This window comes from Pecten maximus, chromosome 14 (assembly GCF_902652985.1).
Source record: "Pecten maximus chromosome 14, xPecMax1.1, whole genome shotgun sequence".
NCBI lineage: Eukaryota > Metazoa > Mollusca > Bivalvia > Pectinida > Pectinidae > Pecten > Pecten maximus.
In genome coordinates, this window is record NC_047028.1 from 17,619,529 (window position 1) to 17,641,156 (window position 21,628).

The 21,628-nt window shown below is 35.6% G+C and overlaps 1 protein-coding gene across 8 annotated transcripts in view; it reads right to left on the bottom strand.

Moving 5' to 3' along the window:
- Positions 1–21,628, bottom strand: part of LOC117342885 (glypican-6-like) — an 82,077-nt gene that overhangs the window by 34,317 nt on the left and 26,132 nt on the right. For all 8 annotated transcript variants that reach the window (XR_004535920.1, XR_004535917.1, XR_004535922.1 and 5 more), the window contains exons 2-4: positions 14,801–14,959; positions 3,365–3,756; positions 2,919–3,084 (exon numbers count right to left, since the gene is read on the bottom strand). Coding sequence is in view for 1 of the 8 variants with exons in the window: in XM_033905173.1 (XP_033761064.1) it covers positions 2,919–3,084; positions 3,365–3,756; positions 14,801–14,959 (717 nt within the window). In the remaining 7 variants the exon portion in view is untranslated. The remainder of the gene's footprint in view (positions 1–2,918; positions 3,085–3,364; positions 3,757–14,800; positions 14,960–21,628) is intronic.

Sequence of the window (21,628 nt, forward strand, 5' to 3'; positions counted from 1 at the left end):
GAAACCAAGATTTCTGACACCAGTGCTGGTTACTAAGTGTTACTACAAAGTAAGGTAGAAACCAAGGTTTCTGACACCAGTGCTGGTTACCAGGTGAAACTATATGGGACAGGTAGAAACTAAGGTTTCTGACACCTATGCTGGTTACCAGGTGAAACTACACGTGACAGGTAGAAACCAAGGTTTCTGACACCTGAGTAGGTAACCACAGGTCAACATAAATAAGGTTTAAGGTTAAAGGAAGGTTATTGACACTCGTACAAGTAACCACGATAAAATGTAATAAATATTGCCAAACTAAAGATTAATTTCTATCTTGAACATAAATGACAGAAAACAATAAAAGGCAATCACTCAGAAGGACACCGCAGCAAATTGAACACAATATGTCAATGAGAACTGATCGTATCTGCAAAAAATTAAAAACTTCATTGGACTAATCACTAAAATTCACCTTAATTCCTAGCCTCTCAACATTCAATGAAGAAGCACTCCTCATGTTTAAAATGTTCATTAAATTGCAATGACGCATCCTCTACATATTTGTGGATATGGACACATGAAGGACACATTCTTTTTAAGTCACACAATATTGTCTCACCTGTGTGTTACAGAAGGTCTGTGTAGTGTAAGGATTTACACAAACCCATTTATATAGTGAACTTGAACTAGAATCAATAGATATGACAAGTAGGCAAAAAAATATGTTTGTAGTTAAGGAAATAGTGTTTTGAAAATCTTGACCTTCTCTGATAACCAACTGGCTATAATGTTTCCGAGGGTGACCCAGAGTAAATAATTGGAGTGGCAGGAGGTTGGAGTCATCAAATAAACTTGTCGTTTAACAGACGAGTGTTATATCACCACCGGATGTAGGTGTCACTACAGGTATCATAAACGATGACAATATCAATGTGTTCAATGGCTTTTCTGGTATAACAATCAACACTATCTCATCAGGTCTAGAAAATATTTTGAAAATGAAGACTGTTCAGATTCCGTGTTTTTGGGGGTTTTTTTTTGCAGTTTGATATATTTTCTTTTAATTTAACATCCTCAAGAACAGGTGAAGTGCATTATTTTCAAACTAAATTTTCAATTCCGCATATCAAAATAAAAACAAATAAAAAAGTATTTTCAATTTTTTTTTCTTTCTCATTCTCAATTTTATCTATTCCAACTCCCTCCAGCCCCCCCCCCCCCCCCGCCCTTTTTTTTAAAAATGTAAATCATTAAAATTATTAAATAAGAGGTACAATCCACTAATGACCTAAACATCAAAATATGTGAGATGATGCAAAAACATGTAAACACTATTTCAAATTAAAACCAAAAATGTGTTTCAATCTCATCCCCTCAAAATTTTTTTTTTTTATTTATTTCTTTTGAATCACATTGTAACAAGCCGATGGATTCCATTGTCAGTTTTGGAACTGAGATAATTATTGTTTTCAGGAATCTAATGAATCCCACAAGACTATTCATGCCAGATGATTTCATTTGAATCTTGGAGAACAATTTGTCTGTACTGAGAATAAAAACAGATTTTTGATTGCATAATTTGGGTTGAGCTTTTATAACATCAATTCCTTCTTTGTCTTAAAAAGAACTCTATCCCAATTGTCTGTCAAATCTAATTTCTCCTTTGATAATTGTTCTGTTTTCTCCTTAAATGACAAGAAATAAAATTAATTTAAAATCAGAGGATTTCATTCGAATAAAAACAGCCGATATCCAAAAGCTTCAATTGCAAATGCATTTTTTGTCATAATCAAAATCCCAAATGAAAACGAATTGAAACAGACATGGCTGCAAATTATTTTTACTTTGTAAAAATCACAGGTTTCAATGTGCATAACCATATTTTACAAAAACATAAAAATGAAATGATTAATTTCACGAAAAATTAGCATTTTAATATAATAAGATAATCACATAATGTTGATAAATCATTCGAGTCCGACTCCTAATTCTCTTGGAATGCTAGGAAACCCCAACTACTACTGTTAACTCTGCTGATCCAACGAAAATTGATAAAATTGATTATTCAGAGACAGATAGCTAGCTAGCTAGAAACTCCAAAGACAAATTTATTCAATTTTTATGACAAACTTTGTGTAAATTATTTATTGACTTTCATTAATTCCTGGCCAATCACACATTGCCAGTTGGCAGTGACTCATCTAGAGGACTATTCACCAATGTCTGGTCACAGGCCTGGGGAATACTGCTGTGAGCTCATAAAACAGTCTAAACCGTTCTAGTGTTTTCAAGGAAGTGGTTTTGAGACTTTGACAGAAAATTCTAAACATGTGAAAATTGAGTCTCGTAGCAAGATCAAAAAGTGCTGCTAGGGTATGTGGGTAATTTAGACTATTTTTCAATTATTTCAATAAAAAAAAATAACAAAGCACCCAATTCATTACTGTTAACAACAATGCCAATGGGTTTAATAATTAAATGCTACAGGTTTAGCAATTCCTTGACAAGTTTTATTACTTTTTGAGATGTTAAATTGATTTGCCAGGAGTGGTTAGTACTGGAGAAACAAAATTTGCATGGAAATTTCCTATAATCGATTTGAGTATGTGTAACACCAAATTATGGTTTTCTATGCATTAGAACCTAAAAGTAGGTCACAGTGACTACAAAATATCTGTTATAGATCTTTTCATATTAAAACTAATATAGTTTTTAACTTGAATGCAGTTATTAAGATGCAGAAGCTGCATAAAAGTTAAAGTTAATTGTCAAAATGTGGTAAAATTTTAAAGTCAAGGATCTAACTTTTCAAAATTGAATTTTAGCTCCAAAGGTTAAGTTTATAGCAAAGATATTATGTGCCATGGTCAAAGTTCAAAGATCAAAGGTTAAGGTAGATTTATTGTGCCATGGTAAAAAAGGTCAAAAGTACTCACCAATGTAATCATTCCAGAGCTGGTTCAGTTCAGCATGATGAGCAAGACATCCTTTCATGGTGTTCAGACAGTAGTTGTTACAGGGCTTTGTTTGTGTGAGGCCGCGACAATGAGGACAGTACATCATCCGCATCAGAGCCTTAGTACACGCTTCTGTTGGAGGTATCTAGGAAGCAGATAGCAATGCAAAGGCTTCAAAAATTTTAACCAATTGAATGAAATGCCCAACAATGTTTTACTTTAAAAGGTCAGCATATCTAATTAATTTCCTTGTCTGTAGGTTTTGGCCATGAAGAAAAATAATGGCTTCAAACAAGAATTAATTCTTATCATAATATTTGAAAATCAATTACAGTAGATTAATTTTTATTGATACTAAAAGTCGATGACCAGCATTTTCTCTTTGTATCAAACACAAGTTTTCAACCAACCAAGTGCAATCTTACCTTCAACACTTCAAGAACTACATCACGACCAATAGCCAACCCCTGCACAAAAGTTCTTGCTGCTATGAACGATCTTTTTATTTTTAAAGATAACTGTTGAGGCGTGTCCCCAAATGGTTTCAACTTGTTCATCTGGCTTGTCACACACCGAAGAAATGATTCGTCGTACACCAGTGTTGGGTTCAGCAACATGAACATCTTCCTCAATAAATTACGGAAGAATTTGTCTAAGGCATCGAACAGACTTAAATCTGTTCCTTTGTAGTAACTCCGTAGGTCTTTGAATAAATATGCGAACACATCAGAGTTTTGTTGATATAAAAGACCATATGTCTTTACAAACATTTCATGCAAATCCTTTTTTGCATTATCAAGAAGCTCTGTAAAAAATTCTGAAATAGAAAAAATGAAGAATGATTAAAATATACATCAGATTGATATATACAATGTATTTACAGAAAGATGCTTACCAGCTTAAATGTGAAATCACTCATTTTTATGTTTCCGAATAACCCTAGATTTGTTGACAGAACTATTAAATTTATTGGAACTTCAGTACAAATCAATGGGACACTATTGATTTTTTTCCTCTCTAAAATGGAACAAGAATGAAGATTTGTTGTTCATTTACTCTCAAATAGTTTATTTATTTATTCAACGGGTTTTACATCAGCTATAACAGCCTTATAGCCCTTCAGCTGATGATCTCAAACAGTCAGACACATCCCTTATTCAATAATGGAATGCTCCTTGTATCCAGGATAAATAGACTTTCAGATCAAATAGAAAGAGAGGACAGATAAAAAAGATGCTTTGATAAAATACTTTTTGTGAAATGATGCCATCAATTTGAACGTTTACAGAATTGTTAGTTAAATTATATAGCCTTGAATTTAAGATTGTACAAGCTGATAATTGGTTTTTGACATGTTTAAAATCCAGTATAAACCGGATTCTCTGGTAGGCAAACTATAGCAAAATAAACTATGACAACTGATTCATGATGAGTTTGCATATACATTTTCCCAAAGATGACAATTTTTATGAAATAATTTCTAGAAATGTTTTGAATTTTTTTCATTTTGTAGCACCAGTAAAAAATTTCCATCCTAATGGGGAATATTTCTCAACAGGCGTTCGTCTACTTCTCACAGAAACCCATTCAAAATGCTAAATTTTGTGGCATAAATGGTTCTGTTGGATTTTCCAAATAGGAACTGCAAATAAGTTTGAGCCAATATACCAGATGTTGAAAATTCATAGGCAAAAACCGTCACATACCATCGCCATAACACAGCTGAAGAAAGCCTGCTGAACCGTGTGTCGAGATAATGTTGTTTTTTTTACTCTGTACATTTGCTAGAGGAAAGTGTGTTTTCCAGATTACATCAAATCTCTTTCAAGAGCTTGTTGATACAAGTGCAACTTTGATATGTGATAAATCCACATTAGCCTTGATGCTTCCTAATAGTTTCTAGCTTCCATTCAGGACAGAAGAGTGTGATGAATTGAGACCTGTACAGATTACTACGAGTGCAGTAGCAATTGAAATTCACTGGGCTCATGGATAATTTATAGGGATTGATACGAGGCCAAAATATCCTACAACACAATTTCAAACTTTTTTATTTTAAATGTAGCTTCACAAAAAATTGAATTGTGTTGATAAGTTAAGTGACTTCTTGTCCAAACTAACAAAACATTGCTCACTTGGAAAAAAGAAATCATTAAAAAACAAGTGTTTACCATTGTAACAGGGACCGTTATATACATGTCATTACAAACGACCCCCACAGTCGTAAATAAATTAGTTGATATCGCAAAAGTGTTTCTTCGGACCAGGTGAGCTAAAAATTTCATCAAAATCGGACAATATCTCAATTTTGACCTATCAGAGGCCTCGGTCAAGCTGACCGGTCAGATTACAAATAAAAAAAAAAACAAAGAGGCCTCGGTCAAGCTTACCAGTCAGGTTACCAATCACATGACCAGAAGAAGAAACAAAGGGAAAAAAATTATGTCCACAAACTTTGTTTTGGGGATTTAATTAGCGTAAACAATGTTGTGTCCAAACATTAATATATAAATTTTAAAAGAACATGTTATCTATCACATTTTCATTTTCCTTACAGACAATGAAACAGAAATGTGGACATGCATACAAGATCCTTCGTGAACCAGATAATGGCCATATACATTTACAAATGGGCTGACAGGAAATTATTGACTCTAATACAGGATAATGTGCCCAAATGATGACATGTATATAATGGTCAGCTGGCACGACAGCCAGAATGTTATTGCTGAAAGTGGTCAGTTGATACCCTGTAAAATACATTCCTGATGCACATGCTGACTTTCTACATCATTTTGATCCTGGGGGGGTTGGGGGGAGGGGGGGACTAATGAGCTATCTTTACTACAGGATTAGCCGGAGAGTATAGTAATACAACCCATAATACTACAGTAATGGCTATACATATCCAAAACTTATCTGGTCATAAAATGGATTTATAATTAGACACAAATGACCAGTCATGTCCAGATAACCCCTTTACAGTCTCTGAAACATGTACATCATGTATATCCCATATGGTTCATATTACATGTCCTGAGGCAGGAGGGTAAAACCTAGTTTTCAAAATGCAAAGGTCAAACAGTTCCTCAAACCCTGGGTTCTCAACAAGTCACCGCTTAATAGTTCCTCAAAGCTCTCTGTGTATGTCCTGGCACAGGGGTCAAACCTTTTGATCTCAAAAGGTCAAGGTCAAACAGTTTCTCAATAGCAAGGACAAACCACTTTTAGATTACTTTCTGTTCCAGATTTTTCAAAATTCCAAGGTCAAATACAGCTGAATTTCCTCAAAGTCTCATTATAAGCTCTGCGGCATATGGCAAGGACAAACCATTTTTATATTCCTGGCAGATAAAAATTGGCAGGGCTTGTATCTCTCCCTTCCAACCTCTCAATGTGTTCATATTTTATTATCAATGATTTTAATGAAAGTGCCTTGCGGTTTCATTTCGAAGATTGATGTTGGTGTAATGTTCTTTGGCGATAGCTTCTTAAGAGATACCTGCCACTTTCTTATTTTTCTTTCAATTTTTGTCAGCACCATTCTACAACTAGAACTTTATTATATTCTTTCTAATCTAACAGGCCATGAATAATTAACTTGCAGCCCGCAACTTCTATCAGAACTGTTCCAATCAAAGATCAAATGAAAGGTATGAAAGTTCTGTTTGACTTTAAAAGCCTTCGTTATCTGTGCACCTTTGTTGTCAAATCTATGAATAGAAACACTGAGAATTTTTAGCATATCACTACAAAAAAGTAGTGAATGTTCCAATCAAATGGCTCCCACTATGTTTTATTTCCTAACAGACAAATCTAATCACTGTCACTTCCATGCTTGTATCTCTTCTACCCTTTCAAGCTTCCAAGGCATTTGATTGCAGCACAAAAAGCTGTAATAATATCCAGGAATTGTTTCCTCATCAATACAATTTCTGCATCAAACTTCTTTTTTTCTTCCTCTCCATGTTATCCTGTTTTGCCCCACTTTTCTGATGTGTGTTTTATCAAGCTTTTCAAGTAATAGCAACAGAAATATGCATTATCGACCTACAGACAAATGACACCCCTAACCTCAACAGTGTAATTTAGCCAGCAGACAGAGTTTGGCTGTCTCTCTGGTCCTCTCTCTTCTGCTCAGACATGACAGCACTGACACTGTCATTCCCTTTAGTTTTACATTAAACAATATTTATTTCATTGTAAAGGCAGTGGTATCTATTTTATTGTGACTACAGAAAATCTTAAACCTCAAAGAAACTTGATATAGCTTCTCCATTTCCTAGTCTTGATGAAATTGTTACTTTTCCAATTTGGTTCCATTTCAATATTTTTTTCTTTCTCATTTTATATCCCATTTAAAATCTAAACAATTCCTTGAAAATTGCCTGAATCTCTACCCCATCCTTTGACTAAAATAAGCCCAGATTTATGTATCCTATTTGAAAGTACCAATCTAGAGGATCTTGTTTATCCTGTCACTATCCCTCTCCTCTGCAGTTAAACTCTGGCTACCGGCAATTGAAAAACAAGACAATAAAAAGCATTTACCCTGAAAAGTAATTAATTCAAAGTCTTACAAAAATGAAATCAAATTCTTACTATAAAGTTTTGGGAAAATTCCTTAAAAATCTGTACTGATGTATGCAATATTTTACCTAAGAAGATGTTTACTTAAACTACACAAATAGTTCTTCACTACTTATCAAAGGATGTTTTTAAAAGATGAATAAATCATCTAGATTTACATTTGACATACTTTTTTTACTATACATGAGACATAGTTTAATTAATCAGTTTCTTTATCATGCTTGAAATCTTCTATTGGATGCAAGAGTTTGGCTGACACAGATTATACCGTCTGTTCTGTGTCAATTCAGATTGACAATGGCCAAGGGCAAACCAAACACATTCAATTATAAAAACTTCAAACATGACAATAAAAAGGGACTGCTTATGATAATCAGTATTACTTTCATGACCGTAGGTGAAGATCAGCCGAGTAAGTTCTATTTTATCAAATCTAAAGTCTAAGTTATTCAAACATTTCCAGCAGAAGAACAAAAGCCAAAGATCAACATGACCAAAAGGTATTAGCATTACAAAAATCTGATACCATTTAAGATGATCCTTTAAACCTTGCTAAAGTCACCCAGTAAATAATGACAGAATTTCCCTAAAGGATTTATTATCTGAAATGCTGTGTCATCAAAACTATATGTCATGAAATATTAAAATTCATCTTCAGATTTTTATTCAAAAACACATTTATATGATCATATCTCTAAAGATTAACTATAAGTTTTATACAAAACTCTTTTTACAGAAAAACTTTTCATTTTCTAGCTCCACTCATCTAAATTCCTTTCTAGAATGTGTTCACACGATATTCTGATCAATCTTGTTGTCATGGTTTTAAAGCTGGTACAGGAAACCGTACATACTCTCTAAAAACACCCCTTCCTGTCTGTCTTACTGGTCACGGGTTGGTGAATTCCACGTCTGGCCGACCTGTCTAAGATCATCTGACCCCTAATTAATGGCTTGTAATTCACATTTATGGGCGACTCTCTGAGAGCTGTTTTTAGTTCCACTAATTGGTTTTTGTTTTGTCCAGTGAATCCCAATTATACTTGTAGTAAAATACTTTGTTTCTATCAGAATCTGACAGAAGCGGAAGGAACTCCATTCATCATCAGAAAAGTACATCCTTCCGAAAAATACAAGAAGACAGATTTTCACGAGAGCAGCAGCTGAAGCAATAAACCATCTTAAGAACAGTACCCTTTGTCCATGTATCCAATATATTGCTCCATTCATCTTGCATATTTTTTTGTATGACATAAAATTTATGTCTATAAAGCTGAATTAAAAAGTAAAATAAAATTTATCTTTTATAATTTAAACTGGGGCTTACAAAAGAATTCATACAAAAAATAACACTTTAAATTATGGATTAGGAATCGAGAGAAATAAATTTGATTAAGTTTATCTTTGGCATATAGGAGGAGGAGGTAGTTTCCTTGTGCTATTTACTATGCAAGATAGAGTACATACCTATGTGCTCTCTGGGCTATTAACAAAACACTAAACATATGGCTAACATCAAACTTCCTGAAGCATTGCACCTAGTACATGTTGGTACAGGGAAATATGGACTAGTCGACATGTATCCTGTAAGACATCAACATCAACTTATAATTCCTCCTTTTAAAAGTTTTAATCTCAATTGTGGTTTAGCATTAAATAAACTTATATTCTCAAAAAATTAGTGAAAATTCAATCTATCTGTTGGTATTTGAATATGGAATAATAATTATTTTCTGAAAAATTGCAATCTAATGATGTAATAATTATTACAATATTCAATATTTGTGTGTCTTACTCATAATTATTTTAATATTTGTACTGTTAAGTCAAATTCTTAAATCAATTTCACATGTCTTCAAAATATAATATTGATAGTTGTTTTCCTTTCCAATTAAAGATATCATTAGCTAAGAATTTGAAAATATTTTTCTTAAATATTGGCTAGACATAATATAATATTGATAGTTGTATTCCCTTCCAATTAAAAATACCATAAGCTAAGAATTTGAATATACTTTTCTCAAATATTGGCTAGACTTAACGAAATGAAACTTATTCTTATCATAGAGATAACTGAATATGTTCCTTTATTTGGCCTTATATACATAGGTAGATGGTTCAATGTTTAGAATATACCAGCATTTCCCTAAAACTACAATATGTTATATGTGTTGAGTAATAGATTTAAAATGTATTCAAAATCACACTGAATCAGTACCATTGTGTATATACCAGAACATAGAAGCCACAGAACCAAAGAATTTGAAATGCTTGTTTGCTACATCTATCAACCCAAGAACAGCCAGGGACATTTTGAGGCAGGGTCTCCTTGTAGTAGTTGGTGACTACCTCAATGAACAACATTGAGGAGGCTGTCTCGCATGCTATCCCGAGCAATTAGGGTAAAGTGTCTTGCCCAAGCACACAAACCATGACAGTACAGACCAGTTCATTTTTTCAGCTTCAAAAACCACCATAATAGTGACCAACGTAGTTGGCACTTTAACCGACTGTGCTGACTGAGCTATCGCAACCCTTTGAAATACAGTCTAGATTTTACTGGACGCAGTTCGTGCCTGCTGGTAATACTCACACATGCTTGAATTGTTTCAGCCTCTGTCTAGATAGCATGAAGCTGTTTGCTACCAGGTACTACCATCTAACCCCATATAGACATGGTATTGATAAAATTCTTTTTTTTTCATGCCATATCAAGTTTATATCACAATTTCTCATGACAGATTCTCACATTTTTGTTTTATTGTTATGTTGGTATTTACCCAAATTATATATAATTCTTTACTAGACTTCACCAAATAATTTCAACTCCATTTTTATATATTTTTTTTCTCATGTTGGTATTTTTTTAAATGAAATATTTTCTTAAATCCTTGATTTTCACAAATAAATATTTTCACAAATCTGGATTTTCTACATATCTATTCATTGGTTAAACATTTTTCGCATATTAAAATGTTGCCTTATTAAGAACTAGATCCAACCAGATTCCATTAAAATGTTACCTAATTAAGACTAGACCAAAACTTGATTCCATTAAAATGTTACCTAATTAAGAACTAGACCAAAACTGATTTATTTGTTTTATTCCAGACAAGCTTTTCCAGAAAAAGATTTTTGTTTGTTTGTTTGTTTCATGTGGAGTTTCCCCCAGCTATATATATGAAACAACTTATTCAACACAAAAGTCAATTCCATTTTCATAGCTAAACACTAAGGTCATAGTCTGCCATTTGTTCTGAGACATTTATAGATCAGGTTTGTCATTTAGGAAGTCAATAATACAAGATAGCTTGGGAGTTTACATCACAAAACTAAATTAAAACTGACTGTAAACAAATACCACGACCAGTCTACAGTAATTTGGCTCAAACTTCAAAACTTCACTTGCAATTTAATGAATTTCAATAACGTACAGAAATAAATGTATTGGGAATTCTTTTAACTTCGCATCACGATTAAACATATAAACGCAAAAGAATTGTGTCAAAAATAATCCTTCCTAAAATGTCATCTGAATATGTCAGCCTAAAACAATAAAGAAATAATGTACAAAGGTTTAAAATATTGTTATATACATGGAAAGAATTGCAATACATTTTGAGAGAAATCGCCTTTTCTTTTTTTTAAACATAGATATTTACTAGAATGAGACTGTCTCAAGTCAAAGACCTCCAGATACATTGTAACTGGCACCTATTTATAATGATGCTGGCTTAGTAATACGAAAAATGTTTACAGTCTTTGTTGAAATTGATTAATAATAAAAACGGAGCAACTCATACTAGTAAAGAGAAAACACTGCTTAGTAATCCAAGGTGATGTTTTATGGTTGCAAATCATGTATTTTATCTGAAGTAAAAATATTAAATGATTCCTTTGCCCGTCAGGAGTTCTGTCCTGCTACTAGTCCTCACAAGGTCAGCACCGACACATTTCACACTGTTAAATCCATTTTCATGTTACCCTAAATGGCATAATGATTTTCTATGAGTTTGCATGCAAGAAAGAATATTTTTACTAATCAGAACATGATCTATTCAGTTCTTTGTTGACTCGAGGGCTTCATTCTCATTAGTGTTTCCGATGGCTCCCTCCTCCTCCTGTGGCAGACAGGGGATTCCCCTCCAATCGATACAGAAGGGTGTTAGTCAGCTGGTCGGCTGACTCACTCCCACCCCTCCTCAGTCCGACTTCCTATATCCAACACTTAGGGTTCGGTTAACTATGACCCTCAAGGCAGGGACCGATTACCACATATGTGTTGTTCCTCAGGAAGTATTGTAATCCCCAATTAGCTGAAACACATGCTTATAAACTGACACATCTGTACCCAACATTGAAACATGCCAGATTTTCCTTTACCCTATTTCTTACGGCTCCAATTCAGAAATAAAAGAGTTTCAAGCCAATTATTTTAAGGCGCAGTACACATGTCTTTGTTATCCATAAATGTATTCACTTTTAATTTTGGCGTGGAAAAATCCAATTAAAGTTCGACTGACTGTCCCTAAACCTACACCTTGGTACAAACCAGTTAGTCATCGTGTTATGATATGCTGAATGCATTAGATTCCATTGTCCACGAATCTGATTCAGATAAAAAATCATCAGATTATTCTATTACCAAGGCTTTCTGATAGAAATTGAATTTAAAAAAATAAAATTTGATTACTTCTTTTGTAATAATAACGAAAAAGAATGAAAGGAAATAATTAAACAAGACATCAATTTTGGAGATATTCTGAACAAAATCAAATTTTGTGAGAAAAAAAATCTGTGCCACATTTTTTTTAATGTAACGGTACAGAAAATCTAATACATCTGGGAGCTTTATCGATTTCCTCAGATGTACTAAGAGTTAGTGTATCATACCCCGAGTTGTAATCAATCTCAGCGTAAAACTGTTTTCCTTTGAGAGAGAAAAAACACTGATTCTTTAATCGAGGATGATCCTGAGATTACAATTTATTGTAGAAACCGATACATCAACCCAACGCTCCTACACAGCATGGGGACCCTGTACCAGTCCTCAGCTAACCTACAGATCAACCCAACACAGCATGGGGACCCTGTACCAGTCCTCAGCTAACCTACAGATCAACCTAACACTCCAACACAGCATGGGGACCCTGTACCAGTCCTCAGCTAACCTACAGATCAACCCAACGTTCCTACACAGCATGGGGACCCTGTACCAGTCCTCAGCTAACCTACAGATCAACCCAACGCTCCTACACAGCATGGGGACCCTGTACCAGTCCTCAGCTAACCCACAGATCAACCCAACACTCCAACACAGCATTGGGACCCTGTACCAGTCCTCAGCTAACCTACAGATCAACCCAACAGTCCAACACAGCATGGGGACCCTGTACCAGTCCTCAGCTAACCTACAGATCAACCTAACACTCCAACACAGCATGGGGACCCTGTAACAGTCCTCAGCTAACCTACAAATCAACCCAACACACCATAGGGACTCTACCAGTCCTCAGCTAACCTACAGATCAACCCAACACTCCAACACACCATAGGGACTATACCAGTCCTCAGCTAACCTACAGATCAACCTAACACTCCAACACAGCATGGGGACCCTGTACCAGTCCTCAGCTGACCTACAGATCAACCCAACACTCCAACACAGCATGGGGACCCTGTACCAGTCCTCAGCTGACCTACAGATCAACCCATGCCAACACTCCAACATAGCATGGGGACCCTGTACCAGTCCTCAGCTGACCTACAGATCAACCCAACACAGCATAGAGACTCTACCAGTCCTCAGCTAACCTACAGATCAACCCAACACACCATAGGGACTCTACCAGTCCTCAGCTAACCTACAGATCAACCCAACACACCATAGGGACTCTACCAGTCCTCAGCTAACCTACAGATCAACCCAACACAGCATAGGGACTCTACCAGTCCTCAGCTGACCTACAGATCAACCCAACACACCATAGGGACTCTACCAGTCCTCAGCTGACCTACAGATCAACCCAACACAGCATGGGGACCCTGTACCAGTCCTCAGCTAACCTACAGATCAACCCAACACAGCATGGGGACCCTGTACCAGTCCTCAGCTAACCTACAGATCAACCCAACACAACATAGGGACTCTACCAGTCCTCAGCTGACCTACAGATCAACCCAACACACCATAGGGACTCTACCAGTCCTCAGCTAACCTACAGATCAACCCAACACACCATAGGGACTCTACCAGTCCTCAGCAGATCTACAGATCAACCCAACACACCATAGGGACTCTACCAGTCCTCAGCTGACCTACAGATCAACCCAACACACCATAGGGACTCTACCAGTCCTCAGCTGATCTACAGATCAACCCAACACACCATAGGTACTCTACCAGTCCTCAGCTGACCTACAGATCAACCCAACACAGCATGGGGACTCTACCAGTCCTCAGCTAACCTACAGATCAACCCAACACACCATAGGGACTCTACCAGTCCTCAGCAGATCTACAGATCAACCCAACACACCATAGGGACTCTACCAGTCCTCAGCTGACCTACAGATCAACCCAACACACCATAGGGACTCTACCAGTCCTCAGCTGACCTACAGATCAACCCAACACACCATAGGGACTCTACCAGTCCTCAGCTGACCTATAGACCAACCCAACACACCATAGGGACTCTACCAGTCCTCAGCTGACCTACAGACCAACCCAACACACCATAGGGACTCTACCAGTCCTCAGCTGACCTACAGATCAACCCAACACACCATAGGGACTCTACCAGTCCTCAGCTGACCTACAGACCAACCCAACACACCATAGGGACTCTACCAGTCCTCAGCTAACCTACAGATCAACCCAACACACCATAGGGACTCTACCAGTCCTCAGCTAACCTACAGATCAACCCAACACACCATAGGGACTCTACCAGTCCTCAGCTGACCTACAGATCAACCCAACACACCATAGGGACTCTACCAGTCCTCAGCTGACCTACAGATCAACCCAACACACCATAGGGACTCTACCAGTCCTCAGCTAACCTACAGATCAACCCAACACACCAACACACCATAGGGACTCTACCAGTCCTCAGCTTGTAACCTACAGATCAGTTCTAATCATTATCATGGCAATGACAGTGGGGAACTCGGTTTTTAACTTTTATAAAAAAAAAAAAAAAAAAATCAAAGAAATGCTTTTTTCATAGGCCAAAGATTGAAATTTGGATAAATGAAGTACTTACCATCAAATTTTCTTGTTCTTGATACAAAAATACTTTTTACATATCTAAAAGATTCATCTACTAGTTTAGCATACTCCTTGGTACCAAGTGATTTTAACTTCTGTTCCATATCACGCGTACAACATGTGTGACCTTGTGGACATACTTCTAGGTGTTCCCCTGTAACGACAGAAAAATATATAAGGTCAAAATCATATACATCAACACAGTTCATATACACATGTAGAAAAATATATAAGGTCAAAATCATATACATCAACACAGTTCATATACACATGTACATCAACAGTTCATATACATCAACAGTTCATATAAATCAACAGTTATTTACATCAACTTTATTTTGCAACATCAGGATGAACAGAAAACATAAATTTACACTTTTTATTTTACTTAATATTTTAGATACATTTTGAAAATAGTATCATCTAACTTAATATTTTAGAGACATTTTAAAATTAGTGTAATGTTACTTAATGTTTTAGATACATTTTGAAATAAGTGTAATCTTACTGAATATTTTAGAGACATATTGAAATTAGTGTAATGTACATTACTAAATATTTTAGAGACATTTTCAAATTAGTGTCATATTACTCAATATTTTTGAAACATTTTCAAGTTAGTGTCATTACATATTTCATGGTCCATCTATTACAAACTGATCATATTAAAGGAAAATTGTCCAACTCAAAATGTGATTTTTATCAGTTATTTTTGTTTCACTTTGAAGCCCTCTAAATAAAAGAATCCAGTTTTCAATTTTAATAATATTGGTAGTGAATTATCATTTAATTAATGTTTGAAATTCAAACTTTTTTCCAGGGGAAATATACAATGACATTTGTAATATAAGTCAGAAAACTGTTTAATGAACTCACAATTAACCTAGCACTTATTAAAATACCAATTAATTATCTTGATTAACTCCTGAATTTCAGCAGAAGGCAAATGAATATTTCATCGGACAATCATGATCAAGAGTCAATTAGTATTTGAATATTTCTCAATGTAGGAGTGAGTATACAAGAAGATATTGATTACTAAAAGACTGGGAGACAATACTGTGATGTAATCTCGCCACCTTGTAACATTCACCCGAGGGTGTAAAGGGTTAATATCATAACTTATTAACACGGCAGCTGTCTCGACTCATTAGTCGCAGATATGTAATGAGGTCCACGTGGGTTTTGTATACATGTGTATTTCTATATAATGACAGACAATAGGTCTCCTGATGTATTCTGGGATATCATACCCTAAAATGTTGTTGTGTACTCGCCTGTACAGGTTGATATATACTTTCATGGAGTAATTTTTTGAGGATAGAACTAGAATTAAATTGCAAAAAAAATATTCATTTAACAGAAATAACTGTAAATAAGAGAAAATAGACCTAATAGAGAAATCCTGGCCAGTTTCATAATTTCAGTGAAATTAAGATCTGTTTCATAGCCTCTGCAAACAGTATCCTTTCTCTTCAAACTTTTGGGAAGATTTCAAAAACTTGATCCATTGCATTGTTTTATTGGTGGTTCAGTAAATATGCACTAATATAAAGAGACAGACATGTCATGAGGATCCTTAATATAAGGTCCTGTCACCATGGAAACAAGGTCATCTTCAAGGTTCCCTGTCATGCAAGACCACCTGCTTAGAAAGACCACCTGTCGTGAAATTCTTCAAATGAGTGACAGTAACATCGGGCCAACATATTGGGTTCCTGTGCATGTGCACCGAAGCACTTTTCCTGTTTTCTGATCACTGCACACCTCTAAAATACACCTGTATAGACACCAAGATTACCTGAACTGCCCGAGGTGATATATGATGATCACACTGAACCTTCTTAGATCTCTATACCCCTACCTATAGACCTGTCTATACCCCCTACCTAGGTATACCTATAGACCTGTCTATACCCCCTACCTAGGTATATATACCTATAGAACCTGTCTATACCCCCTACCTAGGTATACCTATAGACCTGTCTATACCCCCTACCTAGGTATATATACCTATAGAACCTGTCTATACCCCCTACCTAGGTATATATACCTATAAACCTGTCTATACCCCCTACTTAGGTATATATACCTATAGACCTGTCTATACCCCCTACCTAGGTATATATACCTATAGACCTGTCTATACCCCCTACCTAGGTATATATACCTATAGACCTGTCTATACCCCCTACCTAGGTATATATACCTATAGACCTGTCTATACCCCCTACCTAGGTATATACACCTATAGACCTGTCTATACCCCCTACCTAGGTATATACACCTATAGACCTGTCTATACCCCCTACCTAGGTATATATACCTATAGACCTGTCTATACCCCCTACCTAGGTATATATACCTATAGACCTGTCTATACCCCTACCTAGGTATATCTATAGACCTGTCTATACCCCCTACCTAGGTATATATACCTATAGACCTGTCTATACCCCCTACCTAGGTATATATACCTATAGACCTGTCTATACCCCCTATCTAGGTATATCTTTATACCTATAGACCTGTCTATACCCCCTACCTAGGTATATATACCTATAGACCTGTCTATACCCCCTACCTAGGTATATATACCTATAGACCTGTCTATACCCCCTACCTAGGTATATATACCTATAGACCTGTCTATACCCCCTACCTAGGTATATATACCTATAGACCTGTCTATACCCCCTACCTAGGTATATATACCTATAGAACCTGTCTATACCCCTATCTAGGAATAGACCTACCTACCTAAGCTTACATTTTGCATATTAATCAAATCCAGAAATGTTATTTTGTAAAGTACCTAGATGTTATTTTTAATGGGATTAAAAACCAACTGCCAGTCAAATGGAACAGTTCCAGTCAGAACTGTCTGCCTATAAAATACCTGTTATTTTAACACTGGGATTTGACATCGACCACCAGTTGTACTGAAAAGGTTGTGGCCAGTGCAGTGGCAGGTCGGTAGAATCCCACAACACCACCAATCCTTTGAACTAAAATACCTACTTGTTTTTTCTCAATGTGCCCTAAGTGATGATAATTACACAGTGCATGTTAAGGTGAGGTAAACTCACACACTGTGTAGCTCTACAGAGGAGTATGGTTTGGTGCTTATGTAGGAAACAACATACATCAAACAAACCGTAATTCATCTGTTTACCAAACATACCGTAATACACCTGTTTATCAAACATACTGTAATTCATCTGATTACCAATCATACCGTAATTCACCTGTTTATCAAACATACCGTAATTCACCTGTTTATCAAACATACCGTAATTCACCTGTTTACCAAATATACCGTAATTCACCTGTTTATCAAATATACCGTAATTCACCTGTTTACCAAACATACCGTAATTCACCTGTTTATCAAACATACCGTTATTCACCTGTTTATCAAACATACCGCAATTCACCTGTTTATCAAACATACCGTAATTCACCTGTTTATCAAACAAACCGTAATTCACCTGTTTACCAAACAAACCGTAATTCACCTGTTCATCAAACATACCATTATTCACCTGTTTATCAAACATACCGTAATTCACCTGTTTATCAAACATACCGCAATTCACCTGTTTATCAAACATACTGTAATTCACCTGTTTATCAAACATACTGTAATTCACCTGCTTACCAATCATACCGTAATTCACCTGTTTATCAAACATACCGTAATTCACCTGTTTATCAAACATACCGTAATTCACCTGTTTATCAAACATACTGTAATTCACCTGTTTATCAAACATACTGTAATTCACCTGCTTACCAATCATACCGTAATTCACCTGTTTATCAAACATACCGTAATTCACCTGTTTATCAAACATACTGTAATTCACCTGTTTATCAAACATACTGTAATTCACCTGCTTACCAATCATACCGTAATTCACCTGTTTATCAAACATACCGTAATTCACCTGTTTATCAAACATACCATTATTCACCCATTTATCTATCGAACATACCTAAATTTCCCTGTTTATCAAACATACTGTAATTCACCTGTTTATTCACCTGTTTATCTATCAAACATACTTTAATTCACCTGTTAATCAAATATATCAGTAAGTCATCTAAAAAGCCATGAAAGAAAGGAAGAAATATAGAACAGATATACTTTTAATTCTGAAGAAATCATTCAAAATATGAAATAAAGAATCCCTAGTTTAAAAAGTTGATAAATGATCTAAAATTTTGTGTATTTACATTACTAAATATCTTGAAAATCAAAAGAAACAGTGTGCATACACATACAGAACTATATAGTGAAAAGGAACCCTATAGTTTATATTGTATCATGTTTTGGTGTATAAAGGTTTAGTCCAATGACAGAGTGTCCAGACAAATTGGTACAGTACATTTTTACTAGCCTGCAATCCCTAAACTAATTAACTTATGCTTCTTGTGTTAGATAAAACGGCAAATGCATAGGTTTGAAAATAATCAGTTCAGTTCAGAAAAATTATTTTATAAGTACTTTCTGTGATAGTTTTGATAATTTTTAATTAGACATCTTCTCCTCTAGCTCCTTAGTTAACCAACCAACACACGATGAAAATCTTGGCACAGAATTGGCACTGATACAGGACTTAGAATTATATTTGAACTATGATGTTCGAGAATTAAATTCACTGACTGAAACATGCTTGATGCATTTCTGCTGTTTGATATGATGATCCGACTGACTCCCTATTCGATTTTGCCCAAGCAGATTACATACATTGTCCATGTCCAGGTCATGTTGAACTTGTACTTGAAAATACCGTAAATATTCTTCAAAAATGTACAAAAGCTCAAAATGAAAAACAAATATCATACAATTTTGTTTTCCTCTACCATGTTTGATTTCTTTATATATAATATATCCTGCATTATTGATTTGTTAAAGGTTTTTTTTATGTATTATACCTGTAATACAGTTATATTGATATAACAAGTTTCTGACCTCTGAGGACACTAAATTGAACGAACATTTAGGTCAGAAAACCTCAAACTGGCCTTTTGCCGGATATGTTGATTAATTGATAGAGTCTAATTTGCAAATTCTAGAACAATGAAACTTAAGTGACAATGAAGTATTATCAAAAACCCTTTACGCTTCAACAAACTCTTGTAAAAAAGTTTTGCTTTGTCTTATTTTGTGATAGATCTCTTGTATGAAGTGGTGATATTTTTTTTTATCTTAAATCATCTTCTTGTTAAAGAGTTGGTTATACTTCTCCAACCTAAGGGTTTAGACGTTTCTAGTATGCTAAAAGTGCAATATTACATTGCTGATTTCCAGTACATGAAATTGTTTGGGGCTGACAATGGCCCACACAAAGCGGACATTTAAACTAGGCACGGATTTACAATGGCATTTCCTGCTGATTAACCATACTGGTGATAAAGGAACTGATTTTATGACTCGTGTTCCGGATATATAACGTAAATGATTTGACCAAGATGATAAAACTACTTATTTCTTTTTCTCAACTGTCTCGATGTATACGTATAATGACGAAAACATTGAGAAACCAAACAAAGGTCTTGTAATCGCCGGATGAATTGTAAGAAAATTGACAAATTTATGAATACAGACAATGACGCGAGTACTTAGATAATTGACAGCTCGACTGTACTCTATAACAAGGTTTTTTTCTAAATCGGGTCACGGGGAATGGCCACATACAGACCGACACAGACAGGATCAGGTACCGATTATTCCTCCTTCACATAAACTACACTATTTCATGCACAGTGTCTTTAGGTGGAGCTACTCAGCCAGAATTCCTTAGATAATATAACCACACATCCACTGGGACCTGTTTACAGAGCCAAGATCTAACCCTAGTTGTCCTTTACGATCACACTTTAGATTTATACAGAAGACCAAATTTTGTTTGGTTGGTTTATAACCACGTTAACAGCCAGGGTCAATTTGAGGTGGGATCACCTTGTAGTAGTTGGTAACTACCTCACTGAACAATATACAGGAGGTCTGTTGCATGCCATCCAGAGCAATTGCTCAAATAGGTCAAACTCCAGGGACAAAATTTTTTCTGGCAATACTTCTCATGTATTTTGGGCTTTCTCTCTTCTGTTTGTGTGGTATGCACACTCAAGATATTGTTGAAGGACAAATTTAAAATCTGGGGAAAACATTTCTTTCTTTTACAAAATTGGTCACCAAAAGCTTCCCTGTACCAAGACCATGCCAGTGAAAACCTGATTGTATTAGGAAATTTTTTTCACTCCATATCATCAACATTTCCTTCCTCACTCATGTCAAAAAACATAAGTGTTACTCCATTACAAATCTACATAAATTCACAAAAATACTTCACCCCTGTATCGGCAGTGGAATCTACCACATGAAAAGTCTGGGTCATACTACAGGTGTCTCTGGGGGTACCAGGGTTAACTATTTCAGCATGTGCTAATGTGTTTTTAGTTAGTTAGATCTTCTTAGGTTTTATCTTTGATTACAGCCATATGTTTAGTCGAGATAGAGAAACAATTTGCCGATGTTCTACCGAAACAAAAAACAGAAAGAAAATTACCTTTTGTTGTTTTAATTACATTTATCAGGCTGTTTCTGATAGAGATGTTATGAAGCATTTTTGATTCACACCTGGTGGTAGTGTTGTGAGAGGAACAGGTTGTATACAGTCGTTATCATTAGGGGATTGTTATCTCCAGAGGTTACTCTACCTAAATACACCAGTCATGATAGACAGAGCCAGGCTGAAGGATAGCTGATAAGGTTAGGAAGGAGACTCATCACCCCTCCCCATACATCTCAACCTGT